This window comes from Aplidium turbinatum, chromosome 14 (genome assembly GCF_918807975.1).
Source record: "Aplidium turbinatum chromosome 14, kaAplTurb1.1, whole genome shotgun sequence".
Classification (NCBI taxonomy): Eukaryota; Metazoa; Chordata; class Ascidiacea; order Aplousobranchia; family Polyclinidae; genus Aplidium; species Aplidium turbinatum.
The window spans coordinates 18,012,048-18,028,036 of record NC_137485.1 but is presented as its reverse complement, the minus strand read 5'-3'; the positions used below and the strand labels follow the sequence as shown (position 1 = coordinate 18,028,036).

The following is a 15,989-nucleotide window of genomic DNA, read 5'->3' as shown; positions in this document are numbered from 1 at the left end:
ATTTTGACTAAAGATGTAAGTCGTCTTTTTTTGTGCTCGTTTTCTTGTTTTGAAAAAGACATACTTTTTTTTGAAAAAAAAAAAAAAACGAAAATAAAAAAAGGATCGTTTGTTTCATATTAACAACCTGTCTAAAATTTAATTGTTAGAACAAAATTTGTACTTTTACTTCCCTGAAATATTTCTCCTGGAATAATCAAGACATCGATAAGTTAACAAAACAAAACTTTGTCACTGAACTTTTTATTCAAATCTACTTTTGACTTTACCAATGATCCATGATACCAATTTACCATGAGGCACAGAATGGGATGGGATGAAATGGAAGATGTTTCAGAAGACAGATTTTGGGATGGAAAATGTCAAGAATGGAATGGAAAGGAAGATCTTGATGATGGGATGGAAGACAATCTTCCATCATTCCATCCCATTTCCATCATTAACTTTCTAACGCTTGATAAATACATGCAAAATATTATGTTGCTTGCTGAAATAATTCGATTTTCGGTTCGTATTAAACCAAAGGGACTGTTGCCTTAACAAATTTTTGTCAATCCTACTGTATTTGTCAAACCTACTGTCGTTAGGCAGACCAATCAGAAAGCTATGGTTTTTAGGTTTATTTGTGGCATATTCAACGCGGAGATCAGAAAATGTGAAGATGGAAGATGGAAGAGATTTCTGTGATGGAATGGAAGATTTCTAAGATGGAATGGAAGAAAATCTAAGGATGGAAGATGGAAAAAAACGTCTTCCATTCCATTCCATAACCTGCCATGAGGATACGCAGAGTGATAAAATAATCATAAAAGTAGAGATACCACACCGAATTGGCAAGTTCAAGTTTATTAAATTTAAATAGAAAGAACTTGAATTTACCAATTTAGTGTGGTACCGCACTCTCTACTTTTTTGTGGATAAGTTAACTTATACCAATCGACTAGACTGCAAATTCACTAATTAGACTTTAAAGAACATTATAATACAGAACATCAAACAAGATTAAACCTTGAACCTATCGAATACGGTAGGTTATTTACCTAATATTGGAACACTGTAAGTTATAGTTATATTAGGTAATTACTGTAGACATTTAATAAAATATTGTCCGCCCATTTAGCTCCGTGGTGAAGCGATCGACTTTTTACACGAAGAAATCTTAAGATCAAACGGTGCTTGTTTGGTTGTCGGGTTGTGCGCTTCAGCAACGTATTTCAGGACAGCTCTCCATTCAGCGGCACCTAGTTAGTAGATGGAATAATTCACAGACAACAACACTTAAACAACAAGCGAAAGCTAGACACTGTCAAACTTAATGACTGCCCTGCGTCAGCGGTTCAAAGCCTCTAAAAAAATCTATGCGTAACTACCAGGAATTACCCATCACAGGCTTTGTCAGTCAGAGAATAAACATTCAACTAGCCTAGCCCATGGTCAGGGGTTCCAGACATGCTTTTGGACAGAACAAAATCAAGCTTGTGTTATTTTTGTTATTATAAAAAATAATTAACACATCAGTAGGCTATGAGTGTGCCAAATCAAAATCTTAAAACACCTACATATTTTGTGCAACTTGAAGCCCAATCTTTCTAATTGATACAGTTTTACGACTTTTTGTTTCAGCAACCTTTTGCATAAAACCTTTTTGTATCGATACCCTGCCAGAATATGTTAAAACGACAACTTGTGTGATTTTTATAGGCTACTTTCATTTCTACTTTTTATACATCAAAACGACCGACTTTTCACCTGGCTGGCACAACAGTCGACAACATCAGTAGCCTATAAGGGACGTGGGGCTGATATGTGGGAAAAATAACACCTGGCGAAGATCAAAGTCAAAACAACGAAAATTTGAGATTTGTAGCCTAAGAAAACTGACTAGCTCTTCTTTACCGTAGCCGGTCGTTTGGTCGACAGGACATTTGGGTTAGGGTTAGGTTTGGGTTAAGGTTAGTTAACTAACCCTAACATAAATCGTTCTGTCGACCTAACGTCCTATCGACCAAACGTCTGTCGACCAAATGTCTTGTCGACCAAATGTCTGTCGACCAAACGTCCTGTCGACCAAATGTCTGTCGACCAAATGACTGTCGACCAAATGTCTGTCGACCAAATGACCGGGTACCTTCTTTACAGCAAAACGAATGCTTTTAAGTGAATTAAGCGAATTCAACCATGTTCACAGAAGACAAAGAGCTTAGCCTACTCTGGTACAGATTATAGACGATAAGGCAGAAAAATGTAGACTTTTCTGGTGAGAAAAGTTTCAAAAAATAAACAAAACACATGAAAATTTCACATCATGAAGTGATGTAGCCTATTTTCGTTGTCACTGGCAACATCATTTAAATAAAGCGGATTCTGATCTGAACAGTTGTTTACTTTCATCATTGTCGTCTTTTTTGTGCATTTTTGCAACCAGAACAAGAATGATTAACATGATAACCAAGAGAAGAACTCCTAGAACTATGTAGTAAATTGAAACATCCGACAAGGTTCCATTGTCGGATGCATTGGCGAGAGTCACAGCCGTTGCAGTTGTTGTTGTGGTCACTGTAGCATCTTCAATTATGTAGTTATAGATTCCTCGAAGAGAGCGACAAACATAAGTTCCGGCTTGAGTTGTAACTGCATCCGTAGACGCGGCTGCAGATGTGGAAAAACTGTTGATGGTAAGAGATCCATCAGCAGTGTCAACCGAAAACTTATAGTCCAGCTCGAGAGATTGTGTCGTTTCATCGGCGCGATAACTCAGGTAATTCGAAGGCGATAAATATGCCAAACTATAGTGATGGTTGGTAAGTGATGTGGAGTAAAGAACAGTGTGTCCGGATGGCATACTCCACGCAAAAGCAGGATCAGTGTCAGATACTAAGCCACCACAAGAGAGGACAATCTCATCTCCCACACTCACAGCTCGTGTTACGGTAGCGAAACTCTGGAATGACAAGTTTGCTTCCTTTAACATTAGAAACAAACCAACAAATACATCAGTGTACTAAAAGCCTGAGAAACACATTAGATAAACTTTTACAAAAACGCACAGCTCACATTTAAGTGCAGCTTATAAGGTATGTAAAATTAGCTGTGTCAACTAACTTACTTAAAGTTTTGTAAAATTACGATAGAGATTTGTTGCAGGTTTATGTAAAAAAATAGTAATAACTATAAACTCACCGAAGTTGAATTATAAATGTACAAGTATCCAGTGCTATTAGCGTATCCTAATATGTTTGTAGCAAGACATGTGTAAAGTCCGGTGTGCAACGAGTTTCTGTTTGCCATATGAAGAGTGCCGCTAGAGGTCACTATCAGACTACCAGTGCTAAAAACAAATTGTGACAAATTAACAAAGCACAGACACAAAATAGAGTTGCTTAAGAGGTAATACTTTAGAAAAGAATTAATTTCGTAAGTCTATGACAAAAAAAAGTTGGACATTGACGTCCTTATTAAAAATAGGCTAGGCCTACTTTTGTCCGAGGCGTGAAGAAACCCCTTCAACTAGGCCTATAATATTTTACTAACCACAAAACAAGTCACCTCACCTGTTTTCGTTTACAATGCTTCCATCAGGGATGGTCCATTGGATGGATGCGTGAGGATATGCATTTACTTCACAAACTAACGTTACCGATGCATCGGACTTGACTGACACAGTGGAAAACTGGACGATTGTTGGAGGAAAACGGACCACAACTGTCACTTCCAAGCTTGCCTGGTCACCTGCCGCGTTGTCAGCATTGCAATGATAGACACCGGCCATGTTTGATGTAATTCCGGTAATGTTCAGTGTACCTGGAATTAAACAGAGTCTGATTTCATCTTCTAACAAGATTTAAACACTTTTAGATTTGTGAGCGGTTTGTGCCTACCTATAGCCTACAGCCTACACCATAAATATTGGTACAAAAAGGTAGGCTACTATAGGCAAGTAGGCTATAGACTAGTAGGCTTACTATGTCATTTGTTAAAAAAAGGCTTGCATCATATTTATTGCGTAGAGTAATGTTTTCAATACTTTTGTTACCGGTACGGTACTTAAAATGTTTGTATAATTTTACTATATCCTCCAGCAAAGTTGGTCCATTTCATTATTAGAGATATAGATAGATGTGCTGGCATGTTTAATCAATACATTTTTCTTGTTAGACAAATTGTATAACTTGTCTATCAAAATTTTTTGCATTGGCTAAACAGTAAAAGAAAAGTTAAAACTAATCGACACAAATTAAAGACCATTTACCAGTTGATTGATCAAAGTTGTAGTTTTCTCCGGTTAAAATAGCACTTCCTATCGGCGATGTCCATACCACAGTTGGTTGCAAGGTTCCCACAGCATTACATTCTATAGAAACTATTTGTCCAACATCTACTTCAACAGAATACGGTTCCGTCGTTATTGTAAGTGGAATTTCTGCTGGGTCTAGGAATAGTATTTAGAATCTAGTTGGATAATTTCGTATACAAATAATATCTTAATAAGTCTGATAAAACCTGAATAGGTGTAGCCTACGAGCGAAAATAGTAAAGCGGTAAAGGCTATAGAAACAAAGCTAACTGAAATGCCATCACCATATAACACATTGAAATTTTGTAGATTCCATAAGTCAATACCAAGTAATTCAATATATCTAATGGATCAATGCATCATTAAGTTTTCAAACTTTTGTTGCTCTGATGCTTCCATAACATGCTGTCTTGACGCTTATCAACATATGCAATGCCAACATATGTCATGTTAATAATATGTAGACTATGACAGTTAGGCTACTAACTTGATGCTTTTCTTCTTCTCAACATCACATTTAAATAGCACAAAAGGCTAATAGACTACCAACAAAAAATATAGCTCTCGGAGGCCGATAAAAACATAAAAAGTTTACAAGACAAAAAAGTTACTTTTCAAACGCAAAACATTTTCCTAGCATCATGTTTCTGCCAGTCTCACCTTTTTAAAAAACAAAATTACAAAAGTTTTATTTTCTATATCTCACAACTTCTTGTAGCCTACTCACTTGCAGTAGTAACCTCTCCCCCAACTCCTGGAGTAGTCTCAATGACTTCACAAGCATCTGGAACCCAAGCCCCACTGTTTCCTAGAGTTTTGTCAACCTCGTCTAGAGGTGAAGAACACACACCTCCAGTCAAAGCCGAAGTGTAATTTTCTTGCAGCCATTTCAGATCGCAATCGCATTGCCAAGCATTTCCTGACATCACAAGTGACCTAAATAACCACATGTCATTTCATTCGAAGGTTAATTGCATGTAATCTACAAACTTGCTATCATCTGCTGTTTTAGCACTAATAATAATAATGTTATGGTTTTATTTATTGTCGCTCTACAACAGCTAAGGTCTTGTAGCGACAGGGCTCATTTTTAATTTGTATCAGGTTTACGATGTTATCACATTATTACCCGGCTCATTCTCACTGCGCTATGCAGGATAGAACACAATCGGTACCGTTTTTAAAGTCTTCGGTTTGACCCGACCTGGAATCGATCTCAGATCTACCAGCACCAGAGCCGACTGTTTTAGCACTGATCAGGTGTGAATTGAAATTAAACGACATCAACACAATGTTAGTTGTTTTATTTGTCGTATTCAGGCAGGCTTACGCCCAGTGGTTGAAGATTTAAATTAAATGAACGGGAAGGCAAGGAAGCTTCGTTTTGTAGTTTGTGATAGACAAATTAGAAAAAACGTACATTCTTACGTAACAACGTAAAACGTACATGCTTACGTAACAATGTAAAACGTGACAATCTTACGTGATACTTGAGCGAGCAGCATCAAGCAGACCGTTAGGAAGAGATGTGAGAACGTTTTCAGAGATATCAAGTGTTGTGAGAGCTGAAAACCCGACAAAGGCAGATGCTAAACTTGACAGTTGGTTGTTGGCCAGGTTGAATGTTGCGAGAGAAGGAACTTCATTTGACAGTGCAAACGATGCCGATACACTTTGAAGATGATTCAAGGACAAATCAACTTCAGTCAAGGCTGGCAAACCGCCTAAACAATCTTCTGCTACACTAGCTATCGAATTATTACGAAGTTTGAGGATCGATAAACTGTTTAAATCACCAAACGATTTGCTTTCTCCCAAGGCGTTTATAAGATTGTCGCTGAGGTCCAATGTCTGCAGACCAGCTAGTGCTGCAAGACCACTCTTTGGAACTGCAGTCAGTTTATTTGCATTGATATAGAGGGCCGCCAACAACGGAGTGTTTTCAAAGGCACCATCAGATATAGTGTGAATTACGTTGTTGCTGATGTTCAGTGTTGCAAAAACATCAAGATGCTGGAACGAACCAGTGTTAACTTGTTCCAACTGGTTTTCTTCAAGATAAACTGTCTCTAGTCTGATCAACGTATTGAAAGCCATTTCGGGTATTTGTGTTAGTAAATTATTTGATAGATACACGGTCTGTAAAAAAAAAATAAAAATAAAATCATCAATTTAAGGAAGTGATTTCACAATGTTACCTTACAACAAATTTGAGTTGTAGCAATTTCTACTTGTATAAGAGATTAAATCAGTGATGAGTTGAGGCAAACGTTTACGAACAATCAAAAGCGTTGAGAGATCCTGTGGATTACATTAGTAGCCTAACTACTGCAAAAAGATGTTTTGGTTTGGTTTTTGAATCTTTATCCTCGGACTGACAAAGCCTTGATTGGCTATTCCTGGTAGTTTCGCATACTTGTAATGTAGAGGCTCTTGACGCAGGGCCGGTTACCGAGATTGGCAGAGTGAAGTTCTCCGATTGTTGAAGTGTTGTTGCCGGGGAATTATTCCATTCACTAGATGCCGCTGAGTGGAGAGCAGCAGTCCTGAAAGTGCGTTGCTCAAGCGCACACCCCGAGAGTCGAACTTGCGCCGCGTGATCTTGAGCCGGGCGCGTAACTACTGAGCTAACGGGTCGGACTAAGGGGATGTTCAAATCCCGGAAAGTGTAAAAGTAAGTTTTAGGGGTATTTTTGCCATTAAGTGTTTCGACTAATTGCGTATAACCACAGTTTATAAAATTTCTAGCAAAAGAAAACTGTTTGACATACAGCAAACACAAACCTAACACCTTTTTCTAAAAAAAAAACTGCAGTCCTGTGGAAAATGTGTACTTACCCGGATTTGTATCAAATTGGCAAAAGAATTTGCGTTCAATGTAGTTAGAGAATTACGGCGTAAATCAATTGTTCTTGCATTTTGGCAGCTCACAAAAGCGTCAGCTTCTATTGATTGTATTTGATTGTCACTCAAGATGAGATCTACAACATAAAATCAACATGACTTCAAACAATCAAATGGTTTTTCAATGTAAGCAGATTAATTTAGTTTAACACAAATAAGGAAAAATTATTATTTAACCATTGCTTTGAAATCTAGATTTTCTGTATTGTGATTGTAGACTAGCCTACCTTAGTCGTGAGGTCATTTGGTTCTTGTAAATTCAAATTTGTTTTTGAATAGCTTAGTCTACATCCAAGCTAATCTACCTACCTTGCACTTTTGTATTACCAAGAAAACCAGCAAAAGAACCAGAAGGTACAGCTGTAAGATTGTTGAAAGATAAGTCAACAGTTTCAAGCTTTTCTAGTCCTCCAAAAACTCCATCTCCAACGCCAGTGACTTGATTGTGACGAAAGTTGATGGTTTGGATTGCCTATCACAAATCTGACTATGAGGTCTTTGAACATCTTTTCATCATTTAACAATCGCAAGAATATCAAACTATTACATTCACGTGATTGGTTTTCAACCCTTATTTGACAAAATTGGTGATCCTTTGTGAAATTTGCTCTTTTCGGTGAGACCCTTCTCAGGATCATATGTTCTGCGCTGTGTGATGTGTGGCAATGTTGCCAAAGCCCAAAAGCCAACGGATGAATTTTCTTACGAACACAGAACAAATTTCTTAAGCGCAACCTCTTATCCTTGAGATACACCAAGTTTTTGCGACGCTTAATACAAAGGAAAAAGAAAACAAAATTGGAAATATTCTTATACCTACTGTGAATATTCAAGCACATCAGTTGCAAACAACTTTAGTTTAAAGCTCGCAAAAATTAATTAGCTTATTGTGTCAAAATTTAGATAAAAGTCTAAAAAAGGTATAAAGTTGATTGAATCTCTCCAGCACTTGTCAAATCCCAAAAATATCCCCCTCTGTTCACTCAAACAGGTTTGTTATTTCCAAAAGCTTGCCATACCCAAACAGGTTAAACTTTGCATAAAACTGTACCGTAAGAGCTGCGAAAGGAAATCCCGTGACGGTAGTGATTTGATTCTCGCTTAAATCCAATGTTCGCAAAGCAGGTAGCAAGAAAAATCCTGTTATTGCAGTGTAAACGTTTCCAGACAGATCCAGATAAGTTACAGACGCCATGGAAGCAAACGCTTCATGTCCATTTGACAAGCGATTGTTCCTCAATTTAATCAACTATAAAAACAAAAAGCACTCAATTACGCCAGTATGAACAAAATATGCGCTTATAGTTATACTGACGTTAAATTAAGTTAGTGTTGATTGTTTTAGAAACTTTTTGCAGAGCGTGGGGGAGAGGCCGTGACCAATGCCCCCTGCCCAGTCTATACACCAAGGACTATTTATTTCTTAAATGTAAAGAAAGCACTTGCGTTCTGAAAATTAACCTCTAACAACCTATGCTGTAACTCTTTAATTAATTATCTGACTGTATTATTGATTGTTGCACCATATCCTGGTATAGCATGCCTTTCCAAATGCCACTTTTGTAAATTTATCCTACATATCATATATTACTATATTATATATTAACATATCTTACCATACGTATATCTTATCATATATTACACCCGACCGGATAAGGATGATGATTACTATCTTTACTCTTCCATGAATAAGCTAATATACCATTTTGCATAATTTAATATTTGCCAGATAAGAATATATCACTAAGTTACTACCAGCTTGCATCTAACTACTCCCTGATTATTATAAGCTATTATGTTCGTTCAGAGGATCGCTTGACTTTTCGTAAGATTATTATTTAGGTTGGTTTGGAAAAGATGCTTGAAACAACTCAGACACTACATCCTTCATCAGCACTACCAAAGAATCTCCACCTCTCATTAGCGATACCAAAAACACTCCATCCCTCATTGACGCTATAAAAGATGATTCAACTCTTATTAGAAATACCAAAAACACGCTGCTATATCATCATGCTTCTTATGCTCTTACATGCGCAGGAAATTAATTTAAAAAAACAAAGCTTTTTTAACTATTTTATCTTGATAATGAGCTGCCATATTATGTATTTGTTCTGCAATCTATAGGCTACTTAATATCGTTGCTGCGAACACTTTATTTCTGTATGAAATCTGTAAATAGTCCTTGTTTTGATAGTCCGTTACGTAATTTCAATATGTGTGTGTAACTGTGTATATTAGTTTGTTTTTGTGATGCTGGGTTCAGTCGTGTTCTCATTGCTTTAAGAATTGGCGCTCCAGTTGTTCCAGGAAAGAGGAGGCGACTGATTCTTAACTAATTCATCAACTTATTTTTAAGTATCAGGTTTGGTGGCCGTGCTTAACTATATTTATCGATGCATACCGCAATATTAGATCCATTCATGCACGTCTTAAACCATTAAGGTTTTGCCACCTTTTCCTTTTGTTAGTTTTGTTACTGTATTTCTTTTTCACAATATCATTTCTTTTGCATTCTGACAAAGAAAAATAAATTGAATTGAAATTGAAAAAAGCTGTGCACTAGACTAGAGAAAATAAGATTAAAAATTTTTTATACGTAACAACATATTGCTTTTAGTTTTTGCTTTTCAGGAAGTTGTACAGAAAACCTACTGTAGGCTACGTCTAGTTGGTGAAAATACTGTAGCCTACTATGTTAAGTCTACTCACCAAGCAAGTTAATGGAAATGTATTTCATGCTGCGTGAAACCAAAACATCTTGAGTATATGGTATTTAAAACCAACAAGCTTACAAGCTAAAAAGTATCCGAAAAAGCACGTAAAATTGTATTTAACAATAAATCATTTTATGTGCAAGTGTACCTCTAAAGCAGGAAGGTCAGAAAACATATCAGCAGTCAAGGTGTCGAGTCTGTTAGATTGAAGATTTATTTCTTCCAATTTGCTGAGTGATGATAAAACGCCAGAAACAAAAGTCGTCAATTCGTTGTTGTTGAGGTTAATCTAAAAGTATATAGCTTAGGCTTATACAAGCTTATACAACTCATCTGTTATAAATTGAATCAATTAATTATAAGAAGTTACCAATTTTCGCAGCCTATTGCGATTTTTATAATTTCTATATGGCTAGAAAACAAGTTAAATATGATTTGTTGTGACGCTTGGAGGCGACTCGGGCGATTTGTTACAAAACTGCTTCTGGAAATTAGCCTAATTAATTTCAACACAGTTTAAGCCATAAAAGCAAACAAGTGGGTAGCCTACTAGCCTATCGGTAGAAGTTAAATCAGTCCTTTTTAGGCTTGAAATAGAAAAATCCGCCCCGATAGCTCAGTTGGTTAAGAGCCTAACTACATGAATAAAGAAACGTCAAGATCAAACGGTGCTGGTTCAATTCTCGGGTTGTACGCTTGCGCAATGCATTTCAAGATCAGCTCTCCATTCAGCTGCACCTAGTGGATGGAATAGTTTACAAACAACACTTCAACAACAAGCAGAAACTTTTCTCTGTCGATCTCGGTGACTGGGCCTGCGTCAGTGATTCAAGTCTCTGCAAGTATACGAAACTGCCTGGACTTAGCTCTCAATTGAGAAGCTTTCTCAGTCCGGGAATGAAGATTCCAATCAATCAATTTCTATAGCAATCAGACACTCGTAATAAATGACGGATTTCACAACTTAATGTTTAGATTCAAACCAGATTCTCTCGTTGGAAAATCCGGAATTCCAAATAGAGCTCTGGCTTGCCTCAATTGAAATTAAGTCACAAGGTCTAGCGATGTTTCTCGTATGTTGGTAAACTTGTTCCAGCTAACAATTCGATTAAATGCAGAACCGTTTTCTAAGTCGGTTGATCAATCTACAGACCGATACTTGAAGCTACTTCAATTACGTTACTCACGTACGGTAAAAGAGTAAAGGTTTATCTCAACCTTTCTATTGGAATGAAAAAGATCAAGTAGCCTATAGCTCAATAGGATATGCGACAAGAATAAGCAATAATTTGTAAAATGTATTTTCTCGAAATCAATATAGCTATTAGCTGTAGGCCAAAAACTATTGTTTCTTACATTTGTTAAAGTTTAAAACTTTATTAATTTTGTATCTTCTTACCACGCGAAGAGCACTGAGAGAACTGAAAGCCCCCGTTGCGATGGAAGTGATGAGATTATTGTGCAAGTTCAAAGACGTAATGCTGGACAATCCTGATAAGGAGTTTGACCCGATTTCAGCAAGAACGTTTCCTTCAAGAGCTGTGTGAAAATTAAAGCAAATTTTTATATTAAAATAAAGCTAAAACTCATTTCATCATTGTGCATTAAGCCTTTCAAAGAAGTAAGAATCGTTTTACTGCGTCCCTTGTAACAACAGTTCTATTAAATAACCTCTACACAGTCTAGAACAAAATATTAGTAGGGTATAATAATGGAAGCAACCTGGGGTGTTTTCCTAGAGTTTTATTTGTGCAGTAGCAAGCTAACCATGTAAAATTACTTTCAGAATGAATATGATCCCCGATAGAAAAGATTAAAGCCTGATTTTCGTCAATCTGTTGGAGATGGAACTAGACTGTGTTACCAAGTGGTTGCAGTGCATCACTCTTTTGAGATCACACTGGTTCTGGGATAAATTAATTAGATTAAGCGGGTAGTCCCGAAATAATTTGTATAATAAGTTAATTTTGGCGCATATGTAAACAGTTCGATTAAGTAGGCTAAGTTTTTTAAAGTTTCTAATATCTTTTTTATTTTCCAAGGTAAATTTTAAAGAGTTTATGATGCAAGCCTAACGAGCCGAAATGATTTAGCATAAAAAAGCAAATTTGTTTACAACATTTACATCTAGTTTAAGGCGAACATTCGCCGCCATCCAAGCAGACTTAAACCAGCAGGTAGGCTAGATACAGTAATATGATTTAGTGCACACAACTTTGAACTATTTTGGAAGAAAATAATCATCGGCTCTGCTAGGCTTGGCAAACTTCAGCTTTACTTTGTTGAGATTACAATTTAGCTTAACTTACTGTACTTACTAAACGTGGTAACTGCAGATAGGTCAGCAAAGATATTTGCTGTGATATTATGAAGTTGGTTTGATGAAAGGTCTAAGGAGGTTAGGCTTCCCATTCCACTGAACAATCCAGGACTGAGTGAGCTTAATACGTTTCCAGCAAGGTTTAGCTGCAGCGCAAAACACATGAAGAACGACAATTAACAGGAAGATAGGTTTCGGCAGGCAATGATATTGAGCGTTTTTTACTCTGGCAAGAATAGGCTACATTCAATTCAATAAAACTAGTTTATGCCCATATAGACTACAGCACCGTACCAATATCACTAACAGGGTGACAAATCTTTAAAAAAAGGTTAATTTTATAATATATAGGCTAATTACAGAAGATTATTTTTAAATTCAGAATGTTTGCACATAAGCAAAAGATCGCGACTTTTGAAACTGTTAGTCTAATGGAACATGATGATAAATTGAAAATTAGGTTATGAAGAATAGATTATTATGAAGGTGACAAAAGCCTTCTTCTTTGAAAACTTACAGTCAATATAGTTGAAGCAAAAGGATTAAAAACTCCATCCGGAAACGATTCGATCGAGTTAGCACTTATAGAAAGTCTAGTCAACGCTGTTAATCCATCGAATGCTCCCGATTGTACAGTTGTTATAGAACAAGAGTCCAGCTGCAAAGCACTGGAAAAAATATAGAAATATATGACTGAAGCTTTTGTTCACATGAATCAAACTGGTTAGACTATAATAGCAAAGCTTTTAATCAGGAGATAATAGACATAGTCACAGTTGTATACTGGCACAATGTGGCATTAAACTCTGATGACTTTAAAATTAGTTGGATGTTTTAAATAATGCAAAAGATTACAATTCTTAAATCAATCGAATTAGCAAAGACAGGTTGAGTGGATGACATGTAGGCCTACAAGAACTGTAGCTTATACCATGCCTAACTATCTCCAAGTGGCCATGCTTATACTTGGTTAGGTGGGCGGCGGAGAAGAGACCGTCCTTTAGAGCGATTGAAAGGTCATTGGTTTGACACTCATCGAGAGCACATGGTGTTCTTTGACAAGAAACTTAAATCGTGCTTTATGGTGGACACTAAAATTGGCTTCCTTTTCTTCTCGTCCGTTTAATCTGACTTTTTCGATAGAGCATGGGCTTGAATTCAATTTGTACGAGAACTAAATTTGCGGAATTCAAACCCGAGTTAAGCCAAGGCTACCGGTACTGTATTTTTAAAATGAATTCCGACCAAACCATGCTTGGCGAGTTACTGTATGTTACAACTGTTACAAATGTACAAATGTTACAAATGAAGAGTAGCAAATTTAGTCTATGAGTAAGCCATGGCGTTGAAAACAGACCTCAGACCACACCCTCAACGACTTCACTATTTTTAGCAAACAAATGTCCCGTAGATGACAATTGCTTCAATTCTGGAACGAACTCACATTGATCGGCAGGCCCAAAAAATGGGAATTGTCCCAGCTAATCTTGGACGTACACCCACCCTAAGTAAGCATCAACATTTTACGAATAGATACTGTAACTAGCACGAGATCTATAGGTTAATTGACACAACCAACTTACACAATATTTGGGTACGCTGCAAACATATCGGTGGTCAAAGTTGAAATGCTATTTCCTTGCAGATATAGCTCTGTGGTTGTAGTTGGTATTCCTGAAGGCAAGCTGGTTAGGCTTTGTGCTCCACAATCCACAATATCGCCAGAACACGAGCATTCTGTAGGACAGCACTCGACACTGCTCAGCATGAGCAGAAAGAAGATTGTAACAATTAACATCTGTAGACAGGCTACCACCCACGGTACGCTTAGGTCCAGTAGTTAATAGAGATTTAGGCTTAGTCTAATTGCTTTAAGCCAGAGATTTTTTAATGTTTTACTGTAACCTACAACTGAAAAATATGGGATAAACTAGGTAAACAGTAGGCTATTAACAATTATGAAGTGATAGCTTTTCTGGAAAAATGATCAATTTTTAGCTGCAAACTCATTTCATACACTGGCCCTATAATTTATCATTTTTATTTTCCACTTCGACATGCTTTGCACAATCTCAACGTATAAGACCAGCTACCAAGTGGTTGTCTGTCTTCCAGATAAAATCTTTTCACTCTCCATTAGAACTTAAAAGGCATGCAAACCAGTTGCTTCGTCTTCGTTTGAGCTGCTGGGACCGAAGGTCTATTCTTTTACCTGCGCAGGTTTACGATGTTCCGGGGTACACTAAAAGGCTACCCATGGTTAATTATAAATTATTTTTCTGGTACAGAAATTGTTAGCTCAAAGTAAATAGACTCCTTAAGTGATGACCACTAGCCTACTGCAGAGCTACGAAGGTCCATTTATCCACCAAGCAAAGGATCGGTTGTCTGCAACACAGTAGACTATGTAGGTAACATTCCACTTTGATTGGCGACACGTTTAGCCTACAATAGAAAACGTTTCGTTTCTAAAATGTGCCAAATGTCAAAAAACTGAATTATTTTCCACATCTTATTCCATGCGAATGGCAGTAAACCATTGTTTTGGTAATCTAGGTAGTGTGCTTTTTTGTCAACCCTCCTACCTCTCACAAAGTCTACTTGAGACAACAAACCTGGTTGCTTACCTACTTTGACACACAAAAACAAAAGGGTAACAAATGAAATGAAATTATATTCAACGATTCTCAAAACCACCTGCCGTCGGTAACAAAGGTTATAAAAACTAACACGAAAACTACTGTACAAAGAAACGGAATGCAATACCACCTACTTTGTCGACAAACACGAAAGAAACAATAAGATAAAGTAAATGTTATTTTAAACTGACATTCGACACTGATTGTTGAGTGTATCTATTACAACACGACATCTTCTAAGTTTTCTAATTCAACGACTGATCATTTATAAGTCAGCGTGCTGGATAAATAATTTTGTGACGGGAAAGATAAAGTGTGTTGGCCTATTGATTATGTCAAAGCTAATGTAGGCTGGTGTTGTCAATACCGTACAGGCTACACTAATCAAATTACCGTACTAGACATGTCAAGTACAAGTTAATGACTGAGAAAACCATAGAAAACACTAATGATTTTCATGAACGTATTTTTTAACTCTCTTTCCTCTTTGTCTGATACAAACTCACGCACCCATTGTAAAAATTTCTAAATGAAGCTACAAACATCCAAAGCGATGAATTTTGACCTTGACGAACTTTGCCTAATTACCTTCTTTTAAACGTAGTTAACTACAGGCCAGCGCCGAACTTTGTATTTTACAGGCTCTACGCAAAACGTAGGCTATATGTTGTGGGCCAACAAACGCGTAGATAACTCTAAAGCAGTTTTTGTACTTTCACTAAAAGTAGCCTTTAATTCAGGGGTGTCCAAAGTCCGGCCCGCGTTACGTTTTTGTATGGCCCCGCTTGCTATTGCACAATGTGTTATTTTTGGCCCACAGACACACAGAAAACATACCAATTCCATTTGTATTTTGAAAGAAAAAAAATCATTAAGAGAGCATTTTCTAACAAACAATAAAAAAAACGGGCGAGAAAAGTTTATTTAGAGGGATCATTATTGCGAGATCAACTATTAGCCTATTTTCCTGAAGAGTAGGCTATACAGTATAGAAATGAGTGATGATGATGGCGTATGAGCGATCTTTCCAGGCTACATTGGAGGGCAGGAAATCTTCAGCCACTCAGCAGTCTCGTCGTCCAGGATTCTCAGACCATGCGCACCGTGTGGAGGCC

The 15,989-nt window shown here is 37.0% G+C and overlaps 1 protein-coding gene across 1 annotated transcript; it reads right to left on the bottom strand.

The window, feature by feature from the left end:
• Positions 1-330: 330 nt before the first annotated feature.
• Positions 331-14,033, bottom strand: LOC145782953 (uncharacterized). Its single transcript, XM_082594713.1, has 14 exons — positions 13,819-14,033; positions 12,753-12,903; positions 12,234-12,381; positions 11,315-11,454; positions 10,064-10,204; positions 8,250-8,447; positions 7,508-7,670; positions 7,133-7,275; positions 5,778-6,433; positions 5,022-5,230; positions 4,250-4,429; positions 3,552-3,801; positions 3,181-3,328; positions 331-2,941 (listed from the first exon to the last, which is right to left on the bottom strand). Exons 1-14 carry the CDS (start codon positions 14,031-14,033, stop codon positions 2,345-2,347), a joined length of 3,339 nt encoding a protein of 1,112 aa, XP_082450839.1. The 3' UTR covers positions 331-2,344.
• Between the last annotated feature and the right edge of the window lie 1,956 nt (positions 14,034-15,989).